The sequence below is a fragment of the Aethalodelphis obliquidens genome, unplaced genomic scaffold, assembly GCF_003676395.1.
Source record: "Aethalodelphis obliquidens isolate GAN/ISIS:26980383/991018 unplaced genomic scaffold, ASM367639v1 scaffold9, whole genome shotgun sequence".
Lineage (NCBI taxonomy): Eukaryota > Metazoa > Chordata > Mammalia > Artiodactyla > Delphinidae > Aethalodelphis > Aethalodelphis obliquidens.
In genome coordinates this window covers 14,606,785-14,627,930 of record NW_020837953.1, presented here as the reverse complement: position 1 = coordinate 14,627,930, position 21,146 = coordinate 14,606,785, and the positions used below count along the sequence as shown (strand labels likewise).

Genomic DNA, 21,146 nt, shown 5'->3' with positions numbered 1-21,146 from the left:
CTCAGAAAAACTGCGAACAGTAGGGGGAAGGGCCTCCCTCAGTCTCGGCCCATTAGCCTGCGGGGGGCTAATTACCCCAATTAGCGGCTGATTTATAATTAATGGCTCGGACCAGGGGATAATTGGATGTTAATGGATAACAGTTTGTGTAGGGAACTAAGCGCCTGGGCTCCTCCAGAGGGCCTCGGGGGCGGGGTGTGTCCTGAGACCCACCTGGAACTCTGGAGATCTCTGCACTGGCGCTCCTCTTCCACCCCCCTCTGTTCCCATCCCTAAGCCAAGAGGCTAGGTGAGAATCTCCTCTGAGAAGCTGATGAGTTCTAGGTGCCCGGAGACCAGCACCCCATCTGACCTAACCCTTGCAGAGCCACACACCCTGAAGCCCACCATCTGAGGTCCTTGGCTTCAACCCTAGGACCACTTTGGGGGCCCTCAGCTGAGCTGGAAGGGGGATGCTGGAGATTCTGGACCTCGACAGCCCATTACCTCACCACATAGATCAAGCAGTGTGGGGTTAATGGTAGCAATGTGCGAGTCACGGTGCCTGTATCAAGTGCCACTGGGGGGTGGGGCATGGCCAAGACGAGAGCGGTGGCCAGGGCTTGGTGTGGGACAGGCTCAGGGCTCAGTCTGTGGCAAAGTCAGGGCCGAAGGAAGCTATGGCCAGGAGGTGGCTTGGCTTCTGGTGGGGACATGGGGTCTTCCCTGCTGGGTAGGGCAGGGCAGGCAGGTGAGGAGACTCTGGGCCTTGGCTCCCTCAGTTCTGGGTTTTGCTGCCCTTCTCACATCTCCCAGAGCTTCACCCAGGGCATTTGACCATCTGACCATTCTGCTAGAATTTGAGCCCCTGGAGCTGGAACTCATTGCATTACCCCAGAGTTCATTGCCTGACAAACAGTGGCTCTATTTTTACTTATGGGATGAATGTCTCACGTCTCCTGTGCTGGGTAGTGAGTACTTGCTCTGGAGCCAGACCCTGCCTGGCAGGAGCCCCGGATTGGTGAGGTTAAGGGCTCTTGGTGAGCACTGAGTTCACGCTTTGGAGTTAGACTCCATGGATACCATCGTGGCTAAGTTGAGTAGCTGTGTGGCTTTGGGCAAGTGAGTTTCTGTCTCTGGGTTGCAGCTTGCTTACCAGTCAAATGGGATGAGATTGTTGTGAGGATTAAATGAGATGCTGCCTGTCTCGGGATGGCTGGTAAAAAATAGTTACTATGATATCTTGGGTGAAGGGCAGGCAAATGGACAACTGCAGTTTGGTGAGGTAATGCTGTGATGGAGAGTTCACCTGACCCAGCCTGGCCTATCATGGGAGGCTTCCTGGAGAAGGGGGTGCGTAAGCCTAGTGTGAGGGATCAGGAGTTCTCCACGTAATGCTGGTGGAGGGACAGTGTTCCCAGAGGAGGAGGCATGGCGACTGTGGGGAGCTGTGTCTCAGTGGGTGGGAGGGTGCTGGTGCAGAGAGTGAGGAGGGAGCAGGGTGGGGAAGTGGAAATGACAAATATGTGTGTCTTTAGAACGTGTCCTTGGCTGTTCTCTGTGGTTTTGCTGGCCATATCGAGTCACTGAATTGTTGGCGCCCTGGCTCACCCTCCTGGGAAGTGAGGCATGGCTGAGGGGAATCTGGTGCCTGGCAAGGGGAGAAAGAGGCTGGTTCCTGGGCTTTCTGCACACTTGCGTGCCTGACACTGACAGTGGAGATTCGGGGAGCTTGGAGGGTTCAGCAGTGACCTGAGAATCGATCTGGAAAATAAACAGCATCTGAGAGGGAGCGGCTGGGTGTATCCTCATCTCAGGTCTGCCCTTAGCCCTGGCGCCTGCAGGGTCCTTGGTCAGGGTACGGCCGTGGTTTCGGTGTCCTCTTATATCATATGCTCCCAGTGCTGATTTCTGGCGACTCAGAACAGATGTGGGAATAGGGGTGCTTATTGGGATGGTGGCTCAGGCTTTCCAGTTCCCAAACAGGTCAGCCAAGGGTGACTCACCTTCTTTGAGCCTCAATTCCTCATCTGTAAAGTGGGAATAATAATAGTACCTCCCTCAGAGAGTTGGGGTAAGAAATTAATGAGGTTACCATGGTTGAGTATCTGGCATGTTCCGGGCACAGGGCTTCTCTTAAAGTCCTGTAAACTAACACAACATTGTAAATCACCTATACTTTAATTAATTAATTAATTAATTATTCTGTCTGGGGCGTAGCTTGCAGGATCATCTTAGTTCCCTGACCAGGGATTGAAACCAGGCCCCGGCAGTGAAAGCGCTGAGTCCTAACCACTGGATGGCCAGGGAATTCCCAACTATACTTTAATTTAAAAAAATGTTTTGAATAAAAAAAAAAATCCCGTACCCACTGACTCAGAGCTGGAAGGCGTCTGGGTCATCTCGGTCAGCTACCCCCTCCCCACTCACACACATTCACGTGCACACACGCACACACATGAAGGACTCTCTCCTCCTCAGCTTCCTCAGGTGGCTGGCCGACGCTGGGTTACACACTTCCCCCGACCACCCAAGATTTCTCTCCCTTCTGGGGCAGCCGTTGGGTCAGTGTTGTAACAGAAGAGGTTAGGGATGGTAGGGCCCTAGCCAGGGTCAATAGCAGCCTGGGGTTGGGGCAGGAGGCTTGGTCTGGAGCTCCCGGGTTCATGTGTTCATGTTCTTCTATCTGCCTAGCTAAAGTCTTTTGGTCTCCAAACTACTCGATAGGAGGAAAGGCAGCAGGGGCCTCTTCCCCACAGAGGGTCACCGGGGAGCCTCCAGGGCTGAAGGGGTGGCAGCATTTCTCAGGGCAGGAAGTCCAGGGCAGCAGGCCCCCTACAGTCCCTCCCACTCCTGTTGGCACCCAGGGCTAGTCCTCACCAGGGCCTAGCTCTCTGTCACACTCTGGAAATAAATACCAGGTAGGTCCTCGGCAACCAGGGTTCTTGTTCTGCCTCTACCCCTTGGTAACTGTGGGGCCTCGGGCAGGTGACTTTACCTCTCTCAGCCTCAGTTTTCTCACTCCTATAGTGGGGGTAATAAGTCCTACCTGGTAGGGTTGTGTTGAAGCTTGTTAAGGTGAGCAGAAGAGGGTTTGGCTCATGGTAAATGTTCAGTAAAAGGTAGCTGTCATTGGTAGTGAGATAATGTGTCTGACCATGCTTGGAACAGAGGAGGCAAATTGCTCAGAGAATTTTGGTTCCTCCCCTCCTGCATTTTTTGTTTTCCTTTAAACACAGTTGTTCTGCATGGTTCTCCACTGTGCGTGGGAATGAGAAGAAATGGAGGGGGAATTAAAAGTTCAGAAAAGGAGAGGAAGAGGTGAAGAGAGATGGGGTAGGCCTGTGGGCGGCTGAGCTGGGTGTGGCCAAAGGAAGGGTCCACTTTCCTTTTAATCAAAGATGCCTTACGTGTGGTTTCCTAGCTGTGCTGCCGTTAATTTATAAAAAATGCCGCCTAATAAAATTCTGCTTGATTCTTCGATTGGCTGGGCATTAGGCCGCAGCCAGCAGCGACGTGGGGACATAACGGATGCATTTGCAGATTTGGAAAATTAAAGCCATCTATATGGTGCCTGTGGTGGGACATCCGCCGATCTGCTTGCTTAATGAAATATAAAGATTCTTTTAACCAATGTAAGCACAATTCGACAGCTTGTGAAACACGGCCGCTCCATGATGGATGGCTCTCCTGGCTCGCCAGGAATTGCGGGGCGGCACCTTTTAAATATATAATTGATTCTGTTTGGAGTGTGCAGTGGGCTGAGCCCATGCACGGCCCGGCCTGGGGCCAGGGCTGCAGGGCCCTGTTTAGAGGCTCTGACTAGCCCTGCAGGACTCCAGCCTGGGCGGCTCTTGGCCTCCCCGTAGGACCCACAGCACTCAGAACTGGATGTGGATGCTGGGCCTGGCTGAGGACCCCAGGGGGCAGGTCTGGGCTGCCCCTTGGCTGGAAAAGTGCCTACCGGGCAGGGTTCCCCCCAGTCCCAGACTTACAGTCCTGTGGAGAGAGGAGCTGGTGGTACCAGGGCCCGAGGACCATACTGGGCTGTGCTGGCCCTGCCTCCCCTACCATCTCTTAGCTGGTGAGTCTTTCTCATGCATGCAAGATTTATTCTTTACTAAGCACTGGCTGTGTACCAGGCTCTGTGCTAGGTGGTACAGAAACCCAAAATGGGTAAAACAAATCTATTTATTTTCTCTGTGTTGATCTGTCTTGCTCTCGGCATCAACTGCATCTCTTTGCTTTTTTTTTTTTTTTTTCTTTCTTTCCTTGTGTTTCTCTCTCAGACCCTGTTCAGGGCCACATGACTTCTGAGGGTACCATTTAGCGTACGTTCCTCTGGTCATACACACACACACGTTCACACACACCAGCCCACAGACATATAGATAACCGCAGACACCCACTTAAACACAGATGCATACACAGTCATGTGCCTGGTCACAGCCGGGCTGCGTGCACACATGGCCCCACGTGATCACTGAAACGAGCTGCAGGCCTGTGGCTGTGTGGTTCCACATCTGTGCAGCTTGCATGGTAAGCAGCATCGTCAGTCAGGGACCCCTCTGTGGCCTCAGAGGAGACCTGGGGCCCTGATGTCCGTCTGGAGAAGGAAGAGAGTGTGAGGCTGGGGAGAGAGGCGCTCAGCTGGGAGGATTCAGGCTTGCACAGCCTCAGCTCACAACATACACACGCTCACGTGTGCACACACGTGCATGTATGAGCACACACACTGGGGGAAGGTGCTCTTTCTCTGCTGTTGTCCTATTGCCTTGGATCAAACCAGAGATGCTAGGAGTCAGGGAACAGAACATGCCGGAGTAAGAACCTGTGAGTGGGGTTAGGAAACACCAGCTGGTGGGAGGAATATCACCTCACCTGTGGAAACTCGTTCTACCACTTCCTAGCTGCGTGGCCTTTTACAAATTATCCAATCATTCTCACCTTCCGTTTCCGCATCTGTGAGATGGGGGTAATAACAGTCCCTACCTCCTAGGGCGTTGGGAGGATGGATGGGGATGTCTGATGTATCTGGGGCACTTAACAAATAGTTGTTATTAATTCATTCATCCGATCCTCATCTCCTGAGCGCTGCCTCTGTGCCAGACCCTGCGACTGGGCTGAGGTAGGGAATCCAGAAATGCATGAGACACACTTTCTGCCCCCAAGGAGCTCAGTCTGGTGGGGGAGATAGAAGTGTCATCACACTCCTCTGGTCCGGGGCTAGGATTGAGAGAAGCCACGTAAAGCGCTTTGTGTGGTGCCTCGCTCAGTGTGTTCAGTAAATGGTAGCTGTTGTCGTTACCATCATTTCTATGACCTGAGCTTAGTTATGTGCAGCCTGAAGAGGGGAGAGATGCCTTCTCAGGGGCGGGTGGGGAGAGCCCCACTTCTGAGGAGTAGGTGTCAGCTGAGTAGCCTTGTCAGGTCAGGGGGAGGAAGGGCAATGATGTTTCAGGTGGAGGCCCAGCAGGAGCAAAGGCGTGGAAGTGACACGTGGGAGTGGCAGGTAATCTGGTATTGCTGGGTACCAGGGAAGGGGAGGGCATCAGGCTGGAGGGGAGGGGTGGGCAGATGCCAGACTGTGAAGGTTCTGGAGGCCATCAGAGGGCCAGTGGGCTGGGCCGGTTTGGGGGCCGAGAGAGGCACACCGCTCCTGGCGTCCGTTAATAAAGACTTGTCGTGCATCAAAAACTGTGAGGTCAGCAATAATTAAGTCAATTAAAATGTCACTTACCACATTAACAACAGTGGAGTTTTAAGGCCACAAAGCCCCTGAGTTTGGTGGGGAGGGGCATTCCAGCCCAACCAGGGTGGGGGATGAATAAAATTACTTCTAAGCTCTGTTCCGTCTTCCCCACATGGCCCCTGTGACACGTTTTGGAGCCTGGCTCCATCCCCACATCCCTTGGAACACAAAGATAACCCTCCCCCCACCCCCACCCTCAAAAAGGAAAGAAAGAAGGAATATAAACGTGAAGATCACCTGTAATCCCATCTGCTATCTCCCAGAGATAACCTCTGTTAACATTTCAGGGTATAACCTTCCGGACTTTTTTCCTATGCATATTTATACATACATTACAGAAATGGGATCACATCATGCATACTGTTACCTATTTCTTCCACTCAACAGTATATTGTGAGCATCAGCACATACAGATACACATCATTGTTTTAAACTGTGGCACCGTCTTGCATTGCAGGCACGACTCTTCCCTCATTTACTGGACTAATCCTCTCTTGATGGGCAGTGAGGGTTCCAATTGTTTGCCATCATAAGCAAAGCTGTCATAAATATTCCTATATCCATATCTCTGCATACTTGAAGGATAAATTTCTAGAAATGGAATTGTTGAGTCCAATGATGCTCTCTCTAAAGGCTTTTGATGCAGGGAGTAAAGAGCTCTTTTGTCAGTGAGGTAGGAGAAGGACCATTTCCTACGCCTCTCAATAACCCTGGGTAATAATTTTTCTTCATATTTGCTGACCTGATTGGTGAAATTATTTTATTGTTTCTATTTTTATTTCTTTGGTGACAAGGAAGGCTGAGCATTTTTTGGTCATATGTCAGATGGCTATTTGTTTTTCTTCCTTAATAAGTTGTCTCCGGAATTCCCTAGTGGCCAGTGGTTAACACTCTACGCTCTCACCACCAAGGGCCCGGGTTCAGTCGCTGGTCGGGGAATGAAGATCCCACCAGTGCCGTGTGGCCAAAACCAACCAAACAAACAAACAAAGTTGCCTCTTCATTTACTTAGCCCATCTTTTATTAAGGTGACCATCTTTTTGTTTCTATATAAGAGCTCTTTATATGTTATGGGTATTCTCTTTGTTTTTTATTTGTGCTACTTTTTAAGTCAATTTTGCTATGTTATGTATGGTAAATATTTTCCCAGGTTTTGTGTTTGCCTTTTAGATTTGTTTATGGTACATTCTGTTATACAAATGCTTAAACACTTTATGTCGCCGTGTCCATCACTCTCTTCTCTTAGATCTCTGCCTTTGGGGTCACGTTTATGGTACACAGAGTGGGATTCTGTAAGTAAGTGTTGTTGGTAGGTGTCATGTGTGAGTGTCGACTCAGAAATCTGTAAATCCAGCCCTCAGTTTCCAACTTATATATCCAGCTACCAATTTAACATTCTTTTTTCTTTTTTTTTTTTGGCCAGGCCACATGGCTTTCAGGATCTTAGTTCCCCGACCAGGGATCGAACCCGTGCCCCCTGCAATGGAAGCACGGAGTTTTAACCACTGGACTGCCAGGGAAGTCCCCCCAACTTAACATTCTTACTTGGAAGTCAGATCCATATTTCACACTTACCATGTCCCCAAAAAGCTGTAATTTCCATTCCCCACCTCCTACTTCCCAGAGCCGCTTCTCCCGTAGAGCTCCCGATTCAGGAAAAGACTCATCTTCACTCAGTGGCTCAGGCCAAAAACTAGAGTATTCTTTTTTTTGCCCTCTTTTCCTCACATTTTATAACTGACCTATCAGCAGTCATGTCATTTCTACCTTCAAACTATGTCCTGATTCTGACCACTTCTCCCCCCTCCACCCGTACCACCCTAGTGGAAGGCACCTCGGTTGCTGGCCTGGGCTTATGCATTGGCCTGGTCTCTTCGCTTCTCTTCTTGACCCTCTGCAGTCTGTTCTCCACACAGCAGCTGAAGTGAGCTTTTAACAGCAAATCATCATGGTCCTCACCTATTCAAGACCATCCAGGAGCTTCCCATCACACTCAGGATAGAATTCAAACTCCTTACAATGGGCCATGAAGCCCCCTGGGATCGGGACCCCTCCTCTCCCTCCCACCTCCCCTCCCCCACACGCCCCCTCCCACTCTGTGCTCAAGCTACTCTGGTTTCCTTGCAGTTTCACACACACACCAAGCTTATTCATGCCTCAGGGCCTTTGTCCTTGCTGTTCCTCTGCCTGGAAAATCTACTCCCGCCCTGCCCCGACCCCTGAGATTCACATGGCTTACTTCAAATATCACAGTGCCCTTTCCTGACCACACGTTCTAAAACAGCCTCACCTTTCCTCTTGTCATGCTCTGCCTCTGCCTTATTTTTCTTCAGAGCACTTATTCCTGTCTGACTTTATTACATAGGTTTATTTGTTGTTTTATAGCCTTCCTCCCTTGGAAGGTAAATTCCATGAAGGCAAGGACTTTGGTACTTAGTATGTGGGTGCTTAATGAATATTTGTTGAATGAATATGTGTAATACATGAATGTGTATGAGTGTCATGTTTGTGTGTAGGTACATCTGCTGCGTGGATGGCTATCTGTAAGAACATCTATGTGTGGAACTGTGGAAGTAATGACATTGTGTTTGTGAATGTTCACGAATTTGTGTGCAAATCTGACTGCTTATGTGAATGCTTTGCTGCGAATGTCTGCGTATGTGTATTTGTGCATGAACCGTGTGTATGCCCGTGTGTGCACGTATGTGCTGTGGATGTTTGGTGATGCGTCCACTTCAGTGAGGGTGGGGAGCTGAGACATCTGGACACGTCCTTCCTCTTATCAAATGGACCACTTTCCAAAAGTGACGTTTCAGGCCGATACATGGTGGGCACTCAGATGAGGACTGCAAGGGTCTGGAGGAGCCCTGGCGCTGGTGGGGCCCCGGCAGCCTCATGCTGATGCGAGCCATCTCAGCAGAAGGGATGTGCACTCGGATGCGCTGGCCACCAAAGAATGAGGCTGAAGCAATGTGGGGCAGAGCAGGCGCTGGACAGGCTGTGTGGCCTCAACACGTCACTGCTCTTGCTCCAAGCCTCAGTTGACTCATCGGTAAATGGGATTCGTTGCTCTTGGCCTGCTTGCTTCTTGGGAATACGGAGAGAATAGAGGGAGGCAATGGCAGTGTGTGTATGACAGTCACAGCAACAGTGTTCTTAAAGCTGTGCAGCATATGAGGGTTGTAATCCACGATATCATCAGAGTGAATGCCTCAGTGTTCCCAGGCCAGCTCTGGACTTGGCCCCGTGTGAGCCTCAGTGGCTGTTTGTTGAATAAATAATAGGTGTGTGAGCAAAACAATGATGTGCAAGTGAGTAAGTGCCTGGGTGATTAAATGAAGAGATGACTGCATGAAGCAGCAAACGGATTGATGAATCCCAATGACTAACATGTTTGAGCACACGCTACGTGCCAGACCCTATCGTAAAGGCTTCTCTTAATCCATGCAGCAACCACATGAGATAAGTACTATTACTAACCCCATTTTGCAGATGGAGAAACTGAGGGTCAGAGAAGTTAAGTGACTTACTCAAAGCCACAAAGCTCCCAGGTGGCAGAGTGGAGATTCCAGCCCAGGCAGGCTGACTCCAGAGCCCAGAGCACTGAACCCTACACAAGTCCTGCTGCGTGAATCAATCAATGAGTGGGTGAATGAATAAATACATGCAGGAGCCCTCTTGCTCTTAGCTGTGGGCAAGGCAGGCCACTTTCCGATGGGGAAGCGGAATCTCTCAGGGGTGAGGTGGGCATCCAAGGTGCGGACCTTGGGTGGTGTCTCCGCCAGGGTAGAGTGTGACCGCATGGCCTCACTCACATCCCCTCCCTCTCCCTGGTCTGCAGGCACATGCCGCGATGCAGCACTACGGGGTGAACGGGTACTCGTTGCACGCCATGAACTCGCTCAGCGCCATGTACAACCTGCACCAGCAGGCGGCCCAGCAGGCCCAGCATGCCCCCGACTACCGGCCCTCGGTGCACGCGCTTACCCTGGCCGAGCGCCTGGCTGGTAAGGGCCGTTTGTGGGGACGGGGGCTGGGGGGGCTGGAGGAGAGATCTGGGGGAAGAGACTCTGGAAGGTGAAGACAGGAGGGAGTCCTGGGAACGTTTACTCTGGGAGACTCAGGAAGACCCAGGTCACCTAGTAACACAGGGAGATGTCAATTCAAAATCTGTGTGTGAGTGTCCAGAGCACCCTTGTTTGCCAGCACTGTGCTGGGCCCTGGAGCTGCCCTATGCCTTCAGATTCCCTTAACCACCCTGTGAGGGAGGGATTCATTAGCCGCTCTCACAGGTGGAGAGACTGAGGTAGGAGGTAAGGGACTAGCCCAGAGCATTCCAGCTAGGAAGTGGCTGGAGTGCCCAGGGAGTCCCATCTGTAACAGCGCCCATGTTTTGATCACTGATTGTATGCCAGGCACTGTGTGAGGCGCGCTCTCTCTCTCTGTGCGTCTAACCATTCAACTCCAGTAAAGGGAGGCTATTATCTCCATTTTATGGACAAGGAAATGGAGGCTCAGAGAGGTTAACTCTAGGCAGGGCTGGGGTAGGAGATTAGAATGTGACATTATGGCTAAAAATCTGAGCTTTGAAGTTACAGACTTGCAGTCATTGTAGGGTCTGCCCACTCACCTCTCCTCTCTGAGCCTCAGCTTCCCCCTTTATAAAAGGGAACATGGTGGTGCCCATCCCATAGGATGGTTGGGATGTTATTTGAGATAACATAATCAAGGTATTCAGTAGGGACTGGTAGGTGCTCAGAGGAAATTATTACCCAGGTCCCAGGGGAAGTGCCCATGAGGGAGCTGCAGCCTGGTCCCTCCTCTCCCAGTTCAACTGATTGTTGCCCTGCCCTGGCAGCCCCTCAGTGAGCATGGGAAGGATTTGATGGCATAGGTGGGGTACGTGATTTCCTGGGAGGTGAAGCCACCCGCCCCATCCTGTCCCAGGCCAAACCTCAAGCAGCTGGTGAATTGCTCTGGCCCTGGGCCAGGTGGTCCTCAGAGAGCTTTAGGACACTCCCAGGGAGGCCAGGTGCCCAGAGACTCATGAGAGGGCACGGCAGGAAGAATGTGGCCAGGATCAAATGGTGGGGCAGACCAGAGAAGCATGATCAGCTGATGCAGTCAGGGAGGGCTTCCTGGAGGCCACGGAGCAGGAGTCAGGCCTTAATAGGACAAGGAAGGGGGACTAGCTGAGTAAAGGCACAGAAATGGGATGGGATACGAGGCCTGGGTAGGGGTTCCGACCTGGCAGGGAGGGTGAGGCGGCCGCTTCTACTCCTTTAGACGCTGCCAGGCTCTGGGAAGGGCTCAGTGGGTAAAATGGAGCCCCTGGTCTCCTTCTGTAGATCAGCATTGGGGTCATCAGTGTCCAGCATGGGGATGTGGGTGCAGTCCTGCCCGGGCTCTGGCTGCTTCTCTGGTTTGGAGTGAATTCCCTGTGCCCAAGCTGGTGGTGACATTTGATCCTTACCATGTTCCAGGGCTCAGAGAGGAAGAGTCAGGGACAGAGGTTCACCTCTGCTGGTGGGGACAGAGGAAGTGGAGTATTCAGTGCTCCCACCAATCCTCTAATCTTGAGAAGGAGGGATATGAGCTCCAGGCGGGCCTTTGTATGGAGGCCTCGCCTTCCAGCAGGAGGTTTTGCTGACGGTACAGAGAGCCTGGTGTCCCAGGCTGTGACTACCTCCCACCTTTGTAGTCCCTGAAGCCAGCAGCAGAAGGCTGAGCTGCTGCTCCCACACTCAGTGTTCTACTGAGAGGGGTCCTCACTCCTTCCCCTCCCGCAGCGTGACCAGCATGAGCTCAGGGCTCGGTCCAGGCTGGGATCAGTACCAGTTTGTAAGAGGTTCAGGGCTCCCTCTTTACACTGAAAAAGGAGCAGCCCAAAGTCTGAGGCTTCCTGGATACCCAGTTGCCTCCTACTTCCTCGTTTAGAGTGTGGCGTTGACTCCCCAGTCCCTGGAGTGCAGGGGAAGGACCTTGGCAGCCCTGTGCAGAGGCTGACACAGCTCGGGTTCCCTTCAGCATAGATAGTCCAGGGTCCACTTATGGGTGTTGGTAGGCGGGGAGAGAGAGGTTAACTGTCTTTCCTCCAGGGACTGGTCAAGCAGAAGGGTTGGAGGCTAGACAGCAACCCCAGACAGACATCTATTCTGGGAGGTTCATGTTCCCAGCACGTGGGCAGGACTGTGGAATCTGTGGTCCACCAGGCCTGTCTCCCCTCCAAGCCTGTGGTGGTTAGTACCTGCTCTCTTTGTCCTTCCCTCCTGGAGGAAGCAGCTAGAAGGGTCAAGACCACACGCAACAAGGCTTTCCTGTGTTCTGAGGGCCCTGCCAGAGCCAGGCTTCCTGTTGAGGAGACATAAGAGCAGGAGCCTCAGGTCCTGCCATCAGAGATTCACAGGCCAACTGGGACGATGAGATTCATACCCAGAGGACATAGGATCAAGTGCCAGTGAATTCCATCTCCTCAGTCAGACCTCTCCTGAGTGTACCTTGCAGATAAGTCATGGCCTGGCTTCTCATGGTCGGGACAGTATTTTGTTGGTATCTAGAATCTAGGGGTCATAGGCTATTAGAAGCTTTGTGACATGGACTTCCAAATCATTAGCATCATGTACTCTCAGAATATTATACCCTTATTATTCTGGGACTTTAAGGATTTTAGGGCAATGCCCACCCACCTACCTACCCACCCATCCCAAACCAAATAAGGAAGATCCCCCTTAGTCATATTCCTGACAGCCATTCATAGAGATGAGTTAGACCTCAGTGGTCCTGATAGTGAATGATGGGGTGGAGCGATCTTGAAAATCCAGCCACACGGAGAGGAGATGGGTGATTTCCAAGGGGGAAAGGACCAGGGTCTAGCTCTGGCAGGACCACAGTGGGTCAGAGCAGGGTAAGATTCAAAATCTATTTCCCATAATTAAATGGGCCCCCTCTCCTTGCCCTCCAACGGCTGTACATTTCAAGACATCATCTTGGAGGCCCGCTATGGCTCCCAGCACCGCAAACAGCGTCGCAGCCGCACGGCGTTCACGGCTCAGCAGCTCGAGGCCCTGGAAAAGACCTTCCAGAAGACTCACTACCCGGATGTGGTGATGCGTGAGAGGCTGGCCATGTGCACCAACCTACCTGAGGCCCGGGTACAGGTAGGACCCAGCTCCTCTAGCTAGACCTTGCAGGCAAGCACCAGCCCATCAATCTGGCGTCCTGCTGTCCAGGAGCCAGCACTTTAGCCCTCGGTGCCAAACTGCAACTGGTGTCTCCATGAATGCCTTCAGCGACAGGGAGGGCGGGTTGGAAAGGATTGTGGGTGTGTGTTTGCTACAGGGCGGGGGCAACCTTGCCACTCACACTCCCTCCGGGCGCACCCTGCCCCGCAACTCTGCTGCTTCCCCCCCACTCCTGCTCTCCTCGCCCTGTTCCCAGGTGTGGTTCAAGAACCGCAGGGCCAAGTTCCGGAAGAAGCAGCGCAGCCTGCAGAAAGAGCAGCTCCAGAAGCAGAAGGAGGCTGAGGGCTCCCACGGGGAAGGAAAGACTGAGGCCCCGACTCCAGACACCCCGCTGGAGGCCGACCAGCCCCCCAGCCTGCCCAGCGGCGACCCCCCTGCTGAGCTTCACCTGAGCCTATCCGAGCAGTCGGCCAGCGAGTCAGCCCCCGAAGACCAGCCAGACCGGGAGGAAGACCCCCGGGCAGGGGCTGCGGATTCCAAAACTGAGAAGAGCCCTGGGGCTGAGAGCAAGGGGCTGGGCTGCAAGAGGGGCAGCCCCAAGGCAGGTGAGGCCCAGCAGCAGCTGTGGTGGGCCGGGGCCCAGCCGAGGGAGAACAAGCAGGTCTAGTCGCACGCGGGCCTGGCTGGCGAGGGGGGTCAGAGCAGTGATAGAGTTAGCCTTGGTGGCACTGGACCTGACCCAGAGAAAGGACTTGGCCATAGCAGGCCTGTTCCAGGTGGTCACCCTTTAGTTGCTGAATCCTGGAAGGGTCCAGGGAATTCAGGGGGTCGGGGGAGAGGCTGTGTGGCAGGGGAGGGGTACTTGGGGAGCTCAGGGCAAAAGCTATTTATCAACCATTATGGAAATTTTCCAGTATTTTAACAACCAGTACAGATGTACCAGTGCATACTGGGTGAGTACCATATGGGTACCAGAGAGTCCCACATGCAGCAGAGACTCAGAGCTGTGTTTTTGACGGAACAGAGCTCTGGCAGGAGGCATAGCTCAGACACAAACCCTGGGCTCAGGCAGGGAGTGGATGGGGCTGTGAGCTGAGAGCTGGAGGGGAAGGGGAGCCACAGACAGGAGAGGGGAAGGGGAGGTGACCGCCCTTGAGAAGAAAAGGAGTCTTTGGGTGGGACATTTCTGTACTGCCTGACTTGCTTATGGCTCAGCCATTCCCCGTGTCAATCTGTGATTCTGTTGTGACGATTTCAAGAGTAAATAAAACTCTTTTGTCCCACCAAAACCAAACAACAACCAAAAAAAAAAAAAAAGGAAAAAAGAAAAGGAGTCTCCCTAAGAAGTCAGACTTGGGGGCCTTCCAGAGTCTGGTGCTCCTCCAGGAAGCTTGGGTCCCTCCCTCCCAGGATCCTGGGGGATGCTCAGCCCTGGCTGACGTGGGTGGATATGGTTTCAGCCAAAGCCTTGTCTTGTCTGCAGCTCCAAGGGGGTGGCAAGGCCGAGGGAGCCCTCCTGGCAGACCAGTGCCCTGTCCTGAGTCCTCGATTCTTGGTTCTCTGCTTGCAGATTCCCCGGGCAGCCTGGCCCTGGCCCCTGCAGCCCCCGGGGGCGGCCTCCTGGGCCCCTCCCACTCTTACTCCTCATCCCCGCTGAGCCTCTTCCGTCTGCAGGAGCAATTCCGCCAGCACATGGCCGCCACCAACAACCTGGTGCACTACTCTTCCTTCGAAGTGGGGGGCCCGGCCCCTGCTGCTGCTGCGGCTGCCGCAGCCGCCGTGCCCTACCTGGGCGTCAACATGGCCCCTCTGGGCTCACTGCACTGCCAGTCCTACTACCAGTCGCTGTCAGCGGCCGCTGCTGCCCACCAGGGCGTATGGGGGTCTCCACTGCTGCCCGCACCCCCCGCAGGCCTGGCACCTGCCTCGGCTGCCCTGAACAGTAAAACCACGAGCATCGAGAACCTGCGGCTTCGGGCCAAGCAGCACGCGGCCTCCCTGGGACTCGATACGCTGCCCAACTGACTGCTGGCCTCCCACCCGCCAGGGCTCTTGGGTGCCCCCAGCCCAGCCCCATGGTTAACCCAGTACGGCTCTCAGGGAGTTAACTCCAGGAGCCCAGGGATCCCGGAGCCTTGGAGTCCTGCTTCCTGCCCCTCTCCCCCTCCCCCCACCAAAGCTCCAGCCCTCGGTGAAGCCCACACCTACGCCCTGCCCTCTGCATGGCCCTGCTTGGATCCCACGGAGGCTGAATGAGGAGGAGGTGAGAGGCTGGTGCCCCCAGCTTTCCTCGGGGAGTGAGAGGCTCTCGCTGGCTAGATCCCTGCCTCAGCGTCACCTCCTCCCATCCCTCCCTTCCTCCCCTTCTGTCCCTAGTAAGTTTGTGTGTGGAATGTGAGATATATAAAGCTGTATTTTCAGGCACCCGCCTGCCCCAGGCCCCCTGCCCTGCTCCATCTCTTCTCCTCTGCTGCTCCCGCCTCCACCTGCAGCTTCCACATCTCACTCTGGCCTTCCCTTCTCTCTGTCTCTCTGTCTCCCCTTTCCTTCTTCCCTGCCCGCTCTCTCCCTGTCTCTGTCCAGTTCCCCACCCCGTCTCTCCCCAGCCTCTGTTTTCCCCACTCTGGATCTTCCCCCATGTCTCTCCTCCCTGCCCCCGCTTTCTTTCTTTGGCGCTGGCTGTGTTGGTGCTGTCAATTCCCAAGCTATGCTTTGTTTGGGGTTGTGGCTTTTTAGTTTCAGTAATTTTGCTTCTTCCTGTTCCTCTCCTTTTGCTTCTTCCCTGCCTGTCTCCTCCCCGCCGGCACCCTCTTGAGGCAGCTGTTTCTTTGCATCCCCAGTAGAGGTGATACGGTCCTCGCTGGAGACCCTGGAACCACTGGAGCTTCAGGCAGTAGGGGGCACTAAATTACCCCCCCCCCCCCGCCCCGATTTTAGGAGGGGATGTTCTCTTCTCTCTCTTTTCTAGCTTTGAGGCCCCCCCCCCATACCCCTGATTGAGGAGGAAGGGAGTGGAGGCAGGAGTCAGACTGGGGCAGGCAGCAAAATGGCAAGGCAGCATCTCCGGCTGCCACGGCGTTCATCCAGGCCTGACCACAGGGCTCCAGACCTCTCTTCGGTGAGACTTCCCTGGGTGGAGGGAGGCAGCAGGGAATGGGTGCTCTCAGAGAAGTGTCTTCAGAGGAATGCGGTCCCACGCACGCCCTGGGCCTCCAGGTTCTGCAGTTAGTGTGCAGGGCAGGGGTGTGGCTAAGCCAGGAGGGAAGGTCGGACTCCAGCTCCTGATCACGGTAAGCGCAAACCATGCAGCAGTGCGGAGTCTCAGGCTTCTGCTGGCATCCTGTCCCAGAGCCAACTGTCGAAGTAAGGGCTCTGTCCAGGTAGTCACTGGCTCAGAAAGGTATGCTCCTGCTTATGGCCAGGAACCCAGCCCAGCAGACTCCCTCTCCGGGTGGAGTGACCTTGAGTCAGCCCGTAGCCTCTCTGGGCCCGTTTCTCCACCTGGATTAGATGGCCTGTAATGTCCTAACATTCTGCACGTGTGTGCTTACAACCTTGTGGGGCAGAAGTTTTTAGTTAAATTAATAACAACCACGAAAAGGCTCTCAAAAACACAATGTATGAATTAGAAAATGACTGTTGCCTTGCTGTGGAGCAGTGGGTGTCACACGCACAACCTCTCCTCTCCAGTCTCTGCATCTCAGTTGCCCCAGTAAGTATAATGGGTCCTTTCAAGTTGAGACAATCTGGATTGGATCCTGTTGTTCTTGAGTTTTAGTCCAGCTTCTGTGGTCCCCCCATCTCTAAGCCTTCACATGGTCTCAGGGGCTCAGGGTAAGGGGAGGGAAATGGCTTGCACAGATTCTGGGTCATGATGCCCAACCCTGTGCAGCTCACCACTGAAGCCTCCACACCCTGCTTAGGGAAGTTGGATCTGAAAACCAGGGTAAAGATTCCTAAGGCTTACCTCCTCTCCCAGTGGTAAGAGAGGGGGGTCTACTGGCAGGATTGCTTTGCAGAGTAGTTGATGCCCATGACCCTTGGGGAGTTCGTCTGGCCTAGGGCAGATGGAGAAGGCTTTGGATGGGAGCAAAGTGAGGGGGATGGTAGCTTGGGCCAAGAAAGCTGTTTGAACAAAGCAGTGGAGTGAGACTTTGTGGGTGATGGGGAAATGGTGGCTGGCTTCATGAGAGGTGGGGCTGAGGGTCCTGAATCCAGTATCTCACCTGGATGTGGCAGGGACCAAGGCAGGCAGGTGAGGGTTTCTGAACAGGGGGATCAGTTGAGCCAGGATCAGGTATCTGAGATTTGGAAGGTGAATCCAACAGCCACAGGAGATCAGAGGAGAGACTTGGGCAGGGAGACAGGAGGGTAGCAGAGACTCTAGGAGACAATAGGGATTTCTGGTTTATCCTCTGGGATCAGCTCCAGGAAGTTCTGTTTCCGAAATGAAAGCAATCTCATCTAGCCCAGGCATGGGGACTGAAGCTTTTTGCCTGTCCCTGGAGGCAAATGACTGTCACTGGACCTTGGAATCCAATAGCTCTAGACATTACCACCTCCTCCAGGAAGCCTCCCCTGACTTCCCAAGGAGCAAGTCCACCCCGGTGTCATGTTCTATTATGGCAGAACCAGGCCCACCTCTGGCTCAGCCCAGCTTCCCTCAGAGCTTTGTCAATATTTCCTCATTCAATTGACCCAATTCCACCAGCCCAGAGAAGGCAAGGAAAGTATATGTGGTCCCCTTCCCCGGGCAAGTCTCAGCGTAGCTTAGGGGACCAGCCTCAGTGACTGAAAGCAGCTAGAGAGCAAGAGCGGAGAGTACTTGTAAGCCGTACCCTGCATCTCCTGTCAGCTTGGGGTGGGCCCAGCACACCTGAGACTGAGGCTGAAGTCTCGCCCAGGTTGGCCTGGTCATCTCAAGGCTGAGAGCCAGAGGCTCTGACTGTTCCTTCCAGGAAGGCCTCATTCCTCTCCTCTCCCTCCTGTTGGAGGTCTCCATTTCCCTGCTTCCTCACTTCCCCAGAGCATGATCCAGGGGCCTGGGCCCCCACCCCGACTCCGCAGCAGCGGGCTGTACAGACTGCTTTCCAAACCAGCTGTTTTGTGACCTTTTGTGCTTAGAGGTCGTGCCAGCCTGTGGCAAAACCACTGTGTACCGTATTTATTTATTCTGTTAGTTGAAAAAACAAGACTCAAATGCCCCTCCCCAGCTCCACCCCCTGCGTAGTACAGCATGACACTCTGTCCCGTGTATCCCTCCGTCTGTCTGTCTGACTTCCTGTGACGTTGTGACCTGTTCTTTGTCCTACTTGGCTAATAAAAGAGAATCTGGCAGCACAGCCCTCGGTCCAGGTTCATTCCCAGAGATGCCCATGGTGGGCTGAGCAGATGTCGTCTGCCTCAAGGTCTGCTCACGGTGATCCAGCACTGTGGCCAGTGGTCACGGTGGTCTAGCTCCCTCCAGGGCCCTCACCAGTCTGTGGCTGGTGTGCCACTCTGGGGAGGTCATGGGGAGCAGAGGGACCAGGGCGGGGAAGGGTTCCACCGTCTTCTCTGGGCGGCTTGGTCCTCGCCCAGGCCCGTGTGGCAGGGCAGCTGGGGGCTAGGGCCAGCTGAGGGTATTGGGGTAGTCTGGGGGATGGGTATGTCGGACAGAGAGGGGCGGGGGTTCTGTGGGAATGACAGGAGGGCACACTGGATCTAAAGCCAGAGCTGTTCTCCAATGGGATTCTCCAGTGGGATAGGCAGCTTTGGGAGGGAGGGAGCTCTTTGTCCTCAGAGGTGAGGAAGCAGAGGAGGAGGGACTCTGCTGCGGTGCCGGATGGATTGGAGATGTATGAAGCTCCTCCTTTTAAGAAAAAGACGACTGGCAATTTCCCCTACTCAGCCGTCACGGCCCTTCCCTGGGGTTCTGCACAGAGGGTCTGCACAGGGCCCCTGAGCCAGAAGGGGTGGTGCAGGCTCGGGGTTGGGGTTTGGGGGTGAGAGTCCCCTCCGGGGGTTTCCTGGAAGGAGAACACCAGCAGACCTGACTGGTGTGCAGGGAGCTGCTTCCTGGGCTTCCCAGGGAAGGCGCCTCAGGCCAGAGGGACCCATGGGGCCCTGACCCCCCCATTTCCCAGGTCGAAGCTGGACCCTAGGAGGCACATTCCTCTCTCCCCAGTGGGGCTGAGGATCAGGGCGGGGAGCACCCCCTTCACCTTGCCTTCCCACCTCCCTGGGAGGGGCTGGCTGATCAAATGTCTGCCCCAAATCTCCTACTGCCCCTCCTGGACCGGAGCCCTGCCTGCCCCTACATACCTCTGCCCCAGGTATACACCTTCCCTGGTGGAGAGGGCACCCTGGGAACTCTGCAGTTCAAATCACTCATGCACTCAGCACTTACTGAGCACCTGCTGTATGCCTGGCCCTGTGCTGGGCACATAGAAACGAGTAAGGAAAACATGGTCCCTTTTCTTAAGACAGTACAAAACAGGGTTATTTGGGGTTCAAAAAATAGAGAACCATGGGAGTTCAGAGGAGGGGTCCCTAGCTCAGCCCAGGGAGGTCAGGAAGGCCCCTTGGGAGGGAGACTTTTGAGCTGAGTCCCATAGGTCCAGTGTTCACCAGGAGGGCAAGAGAGAAGAGTATCCTGGGAGGCACAGCACACACAGAGCTGCAGGACCGCCAGCTGGTGAGCCCCGAGCCCTGGGGGAGCCAGGGCCTGTCCAGGTGGGGCTTGAGAACGGTGCGGGGTAGTGTCAGGGGCTGAGGAGGGAAAGGAAAGCTGGGAGCTCGGACTCAAGCCCAAGGGGCGTTGGGAGCTATTCCCACCCAGTGGGGGAGTGGGGTGATCAGATTTGCATCTTAGAAAATCCCAACCCCCCATACCTTTGCTGCATGGTGGCTCAGGAGGAGGTAAGGAAACCAGAGAGGAGGCCACTGTCACATCCTGGTGGGAGGAGGGTGACATCAATGTGGACTAGGGGAGGAGGGGTGGGAGGAAGGAAGTCGAATTACTATGGTTACTGCAGGTTTAGGAGGGGTCAAGGGTGCTCCTGAGTCTCTGGCTTGGTGGATGGGGACCCTTGGGCTGGGGTGAGGGGAATGAGCCCGAGTTAGACTGGTCTTTGGGGCACCTTTAATTTATTCAAGGGAAGATGTTGGGATGTACTAGATCAGGGCACAAAAGAGGGGTCTGTCTGCGCTGCTTAGACTTTATTTAATAAGTACTTACGTAACACTTTCTCCGTGACTGGCACCTCACAGATATTGTCATTTAATACTCACATAACTCTATGTGGTATTATTATCCCCATTTAACAGATAAAGAAACTGAGGCGCAGAGAGGTTAAATAACTTGCCCATGACCACACAGCTAAGTATTGGGCAAACCAAGGTATGAACCTGGCTAACCTCAGAATCCATGCACTTCACCTTGGTGGTTGTCAACAGAGATAGAGAATGAAACCACGTCACTAAGTAAGATCACACAGGGGACTCTGAGGATGGGACCTCAGGGAAACACTGACTACAAAGCAAAGAAAATTCTGTTATGGAGTTGGGACAAGCTGCTCCTGGCTTGCTGGTGACTTTGGGCAAATAACTGCCCCTTTCTAGTCCTCAGTTTCCTTTTCTGTTGGCTGGGAATCATTAACTATGTCCAGCCTGCTTCCTGGGAGGCTTAGGTGAGACCAAGAGGAGAAGGGTCTGGAGGAGGCCGAGGGGCTGAGTGGCCTGTGCCCGGCACGCAGTAGGTGCTCAGACAGCCCACGGTGGGTGCGATGAGAAAGGCATGGGGCTCCCTGGAGCTTCTCCCTGAATCCTCATTTCCTTAGACCTTGGCCCGTGTTTTCCTTCGGTCCAGGGTTCTTTGGGGGCCCTGTGGAAGGGGCACCATCTGAGAGGGTCCTGGGGGATGGACCCCTTTAGGGCGGGGCGGGGTGGGGTCCGCCCCTCCCCCGTTTCCCACAGAGCTGCTGGGCCTGGAGCTCCCCCACCCCCACCCCACCCCATCTCTCATTCTCTGCTCCCTTCTGGGAAAGCCGATTAGGAGGCAGCCTCCTGCCCACCCCCCTGACAAGTTTGTCTGAACTTCCAACAAAGGCCCTCAGAGGGCTGCAGAGGGAGGGCCCGGCACCAGGAACCTGACACCACTGGCCCAGGATCACCCGGGCAGCCTAGGAGGCGGCTGTGCAGCTCTGCTCACCCTATGCAGGCAGGAAGGTCTCCCAGAGGGGACCTGGCCCCTC

General features: G+C 54.2%; 1 protein-coding gene across 2 annotated transcripts; it reads left to right on the top strand.

Annotated features, from left to right (window-relative positions):
• The first annotated feature begins 9,575 nt into the window (after positions 1-9,575).
• On the top strand, positions 9,576-14,937 carry DMBX1 (diencephalon/mesencephalon homeobox 1). 2 transcript variants are annotated; one of them, XM_027108667.1, is made up of 4 exons: positions 9,576-9,738; positions 12,710-12,888; positions 13,169-13,517; positions 14,483-14,937. In XM_027108667.1, exons 1-4 carry the CDS (start codon positions 9,585-9,587, stop codon positions 14,935-14,937), a joined length of 1,137 nt encoding a protein of 378 aa, XP_026964468.1. In that variant the 5' UTR covers positions 9,576-9,584. The 2 variants fall into 2 exon arrangements, with proteins under 2 accessions (XP_026964468.1, XP_026964467.1); XM_027108666.1 differs by having other exon boundaries at positions 9,585-9,736; positions 12,693-12,888.
• The last annotated feature ends 6,209 nt before the right edge of the window (positions 14,938-21,146 follow it).

Excerpts from the sequence above, each read along its gene's own strand:
- DMBX1 (XM_027108666.1), top strand. The coding sequence starts at position 9,585 with ATGCAGCACTACGGGGTGAACGGGTACTCGTTGCACGCCATGAACTCG. Across the intron at positions 9,737-12,692 it reads ACCCTGGCCGAGCGCCTGGC|CGGCTGTACATTTCAAGACA; the intron begins TGGTAAGGGCCG and ends CTTGCCCTCCAA. Across the intron at positions 12,889-13,168 it reads TACCTGAGGCCCGGGTACAG|GTGTGGTTCAAGAACCGCAG; the intron begins GTAGGACCCAGC and ends CCCTGTTCCCAG.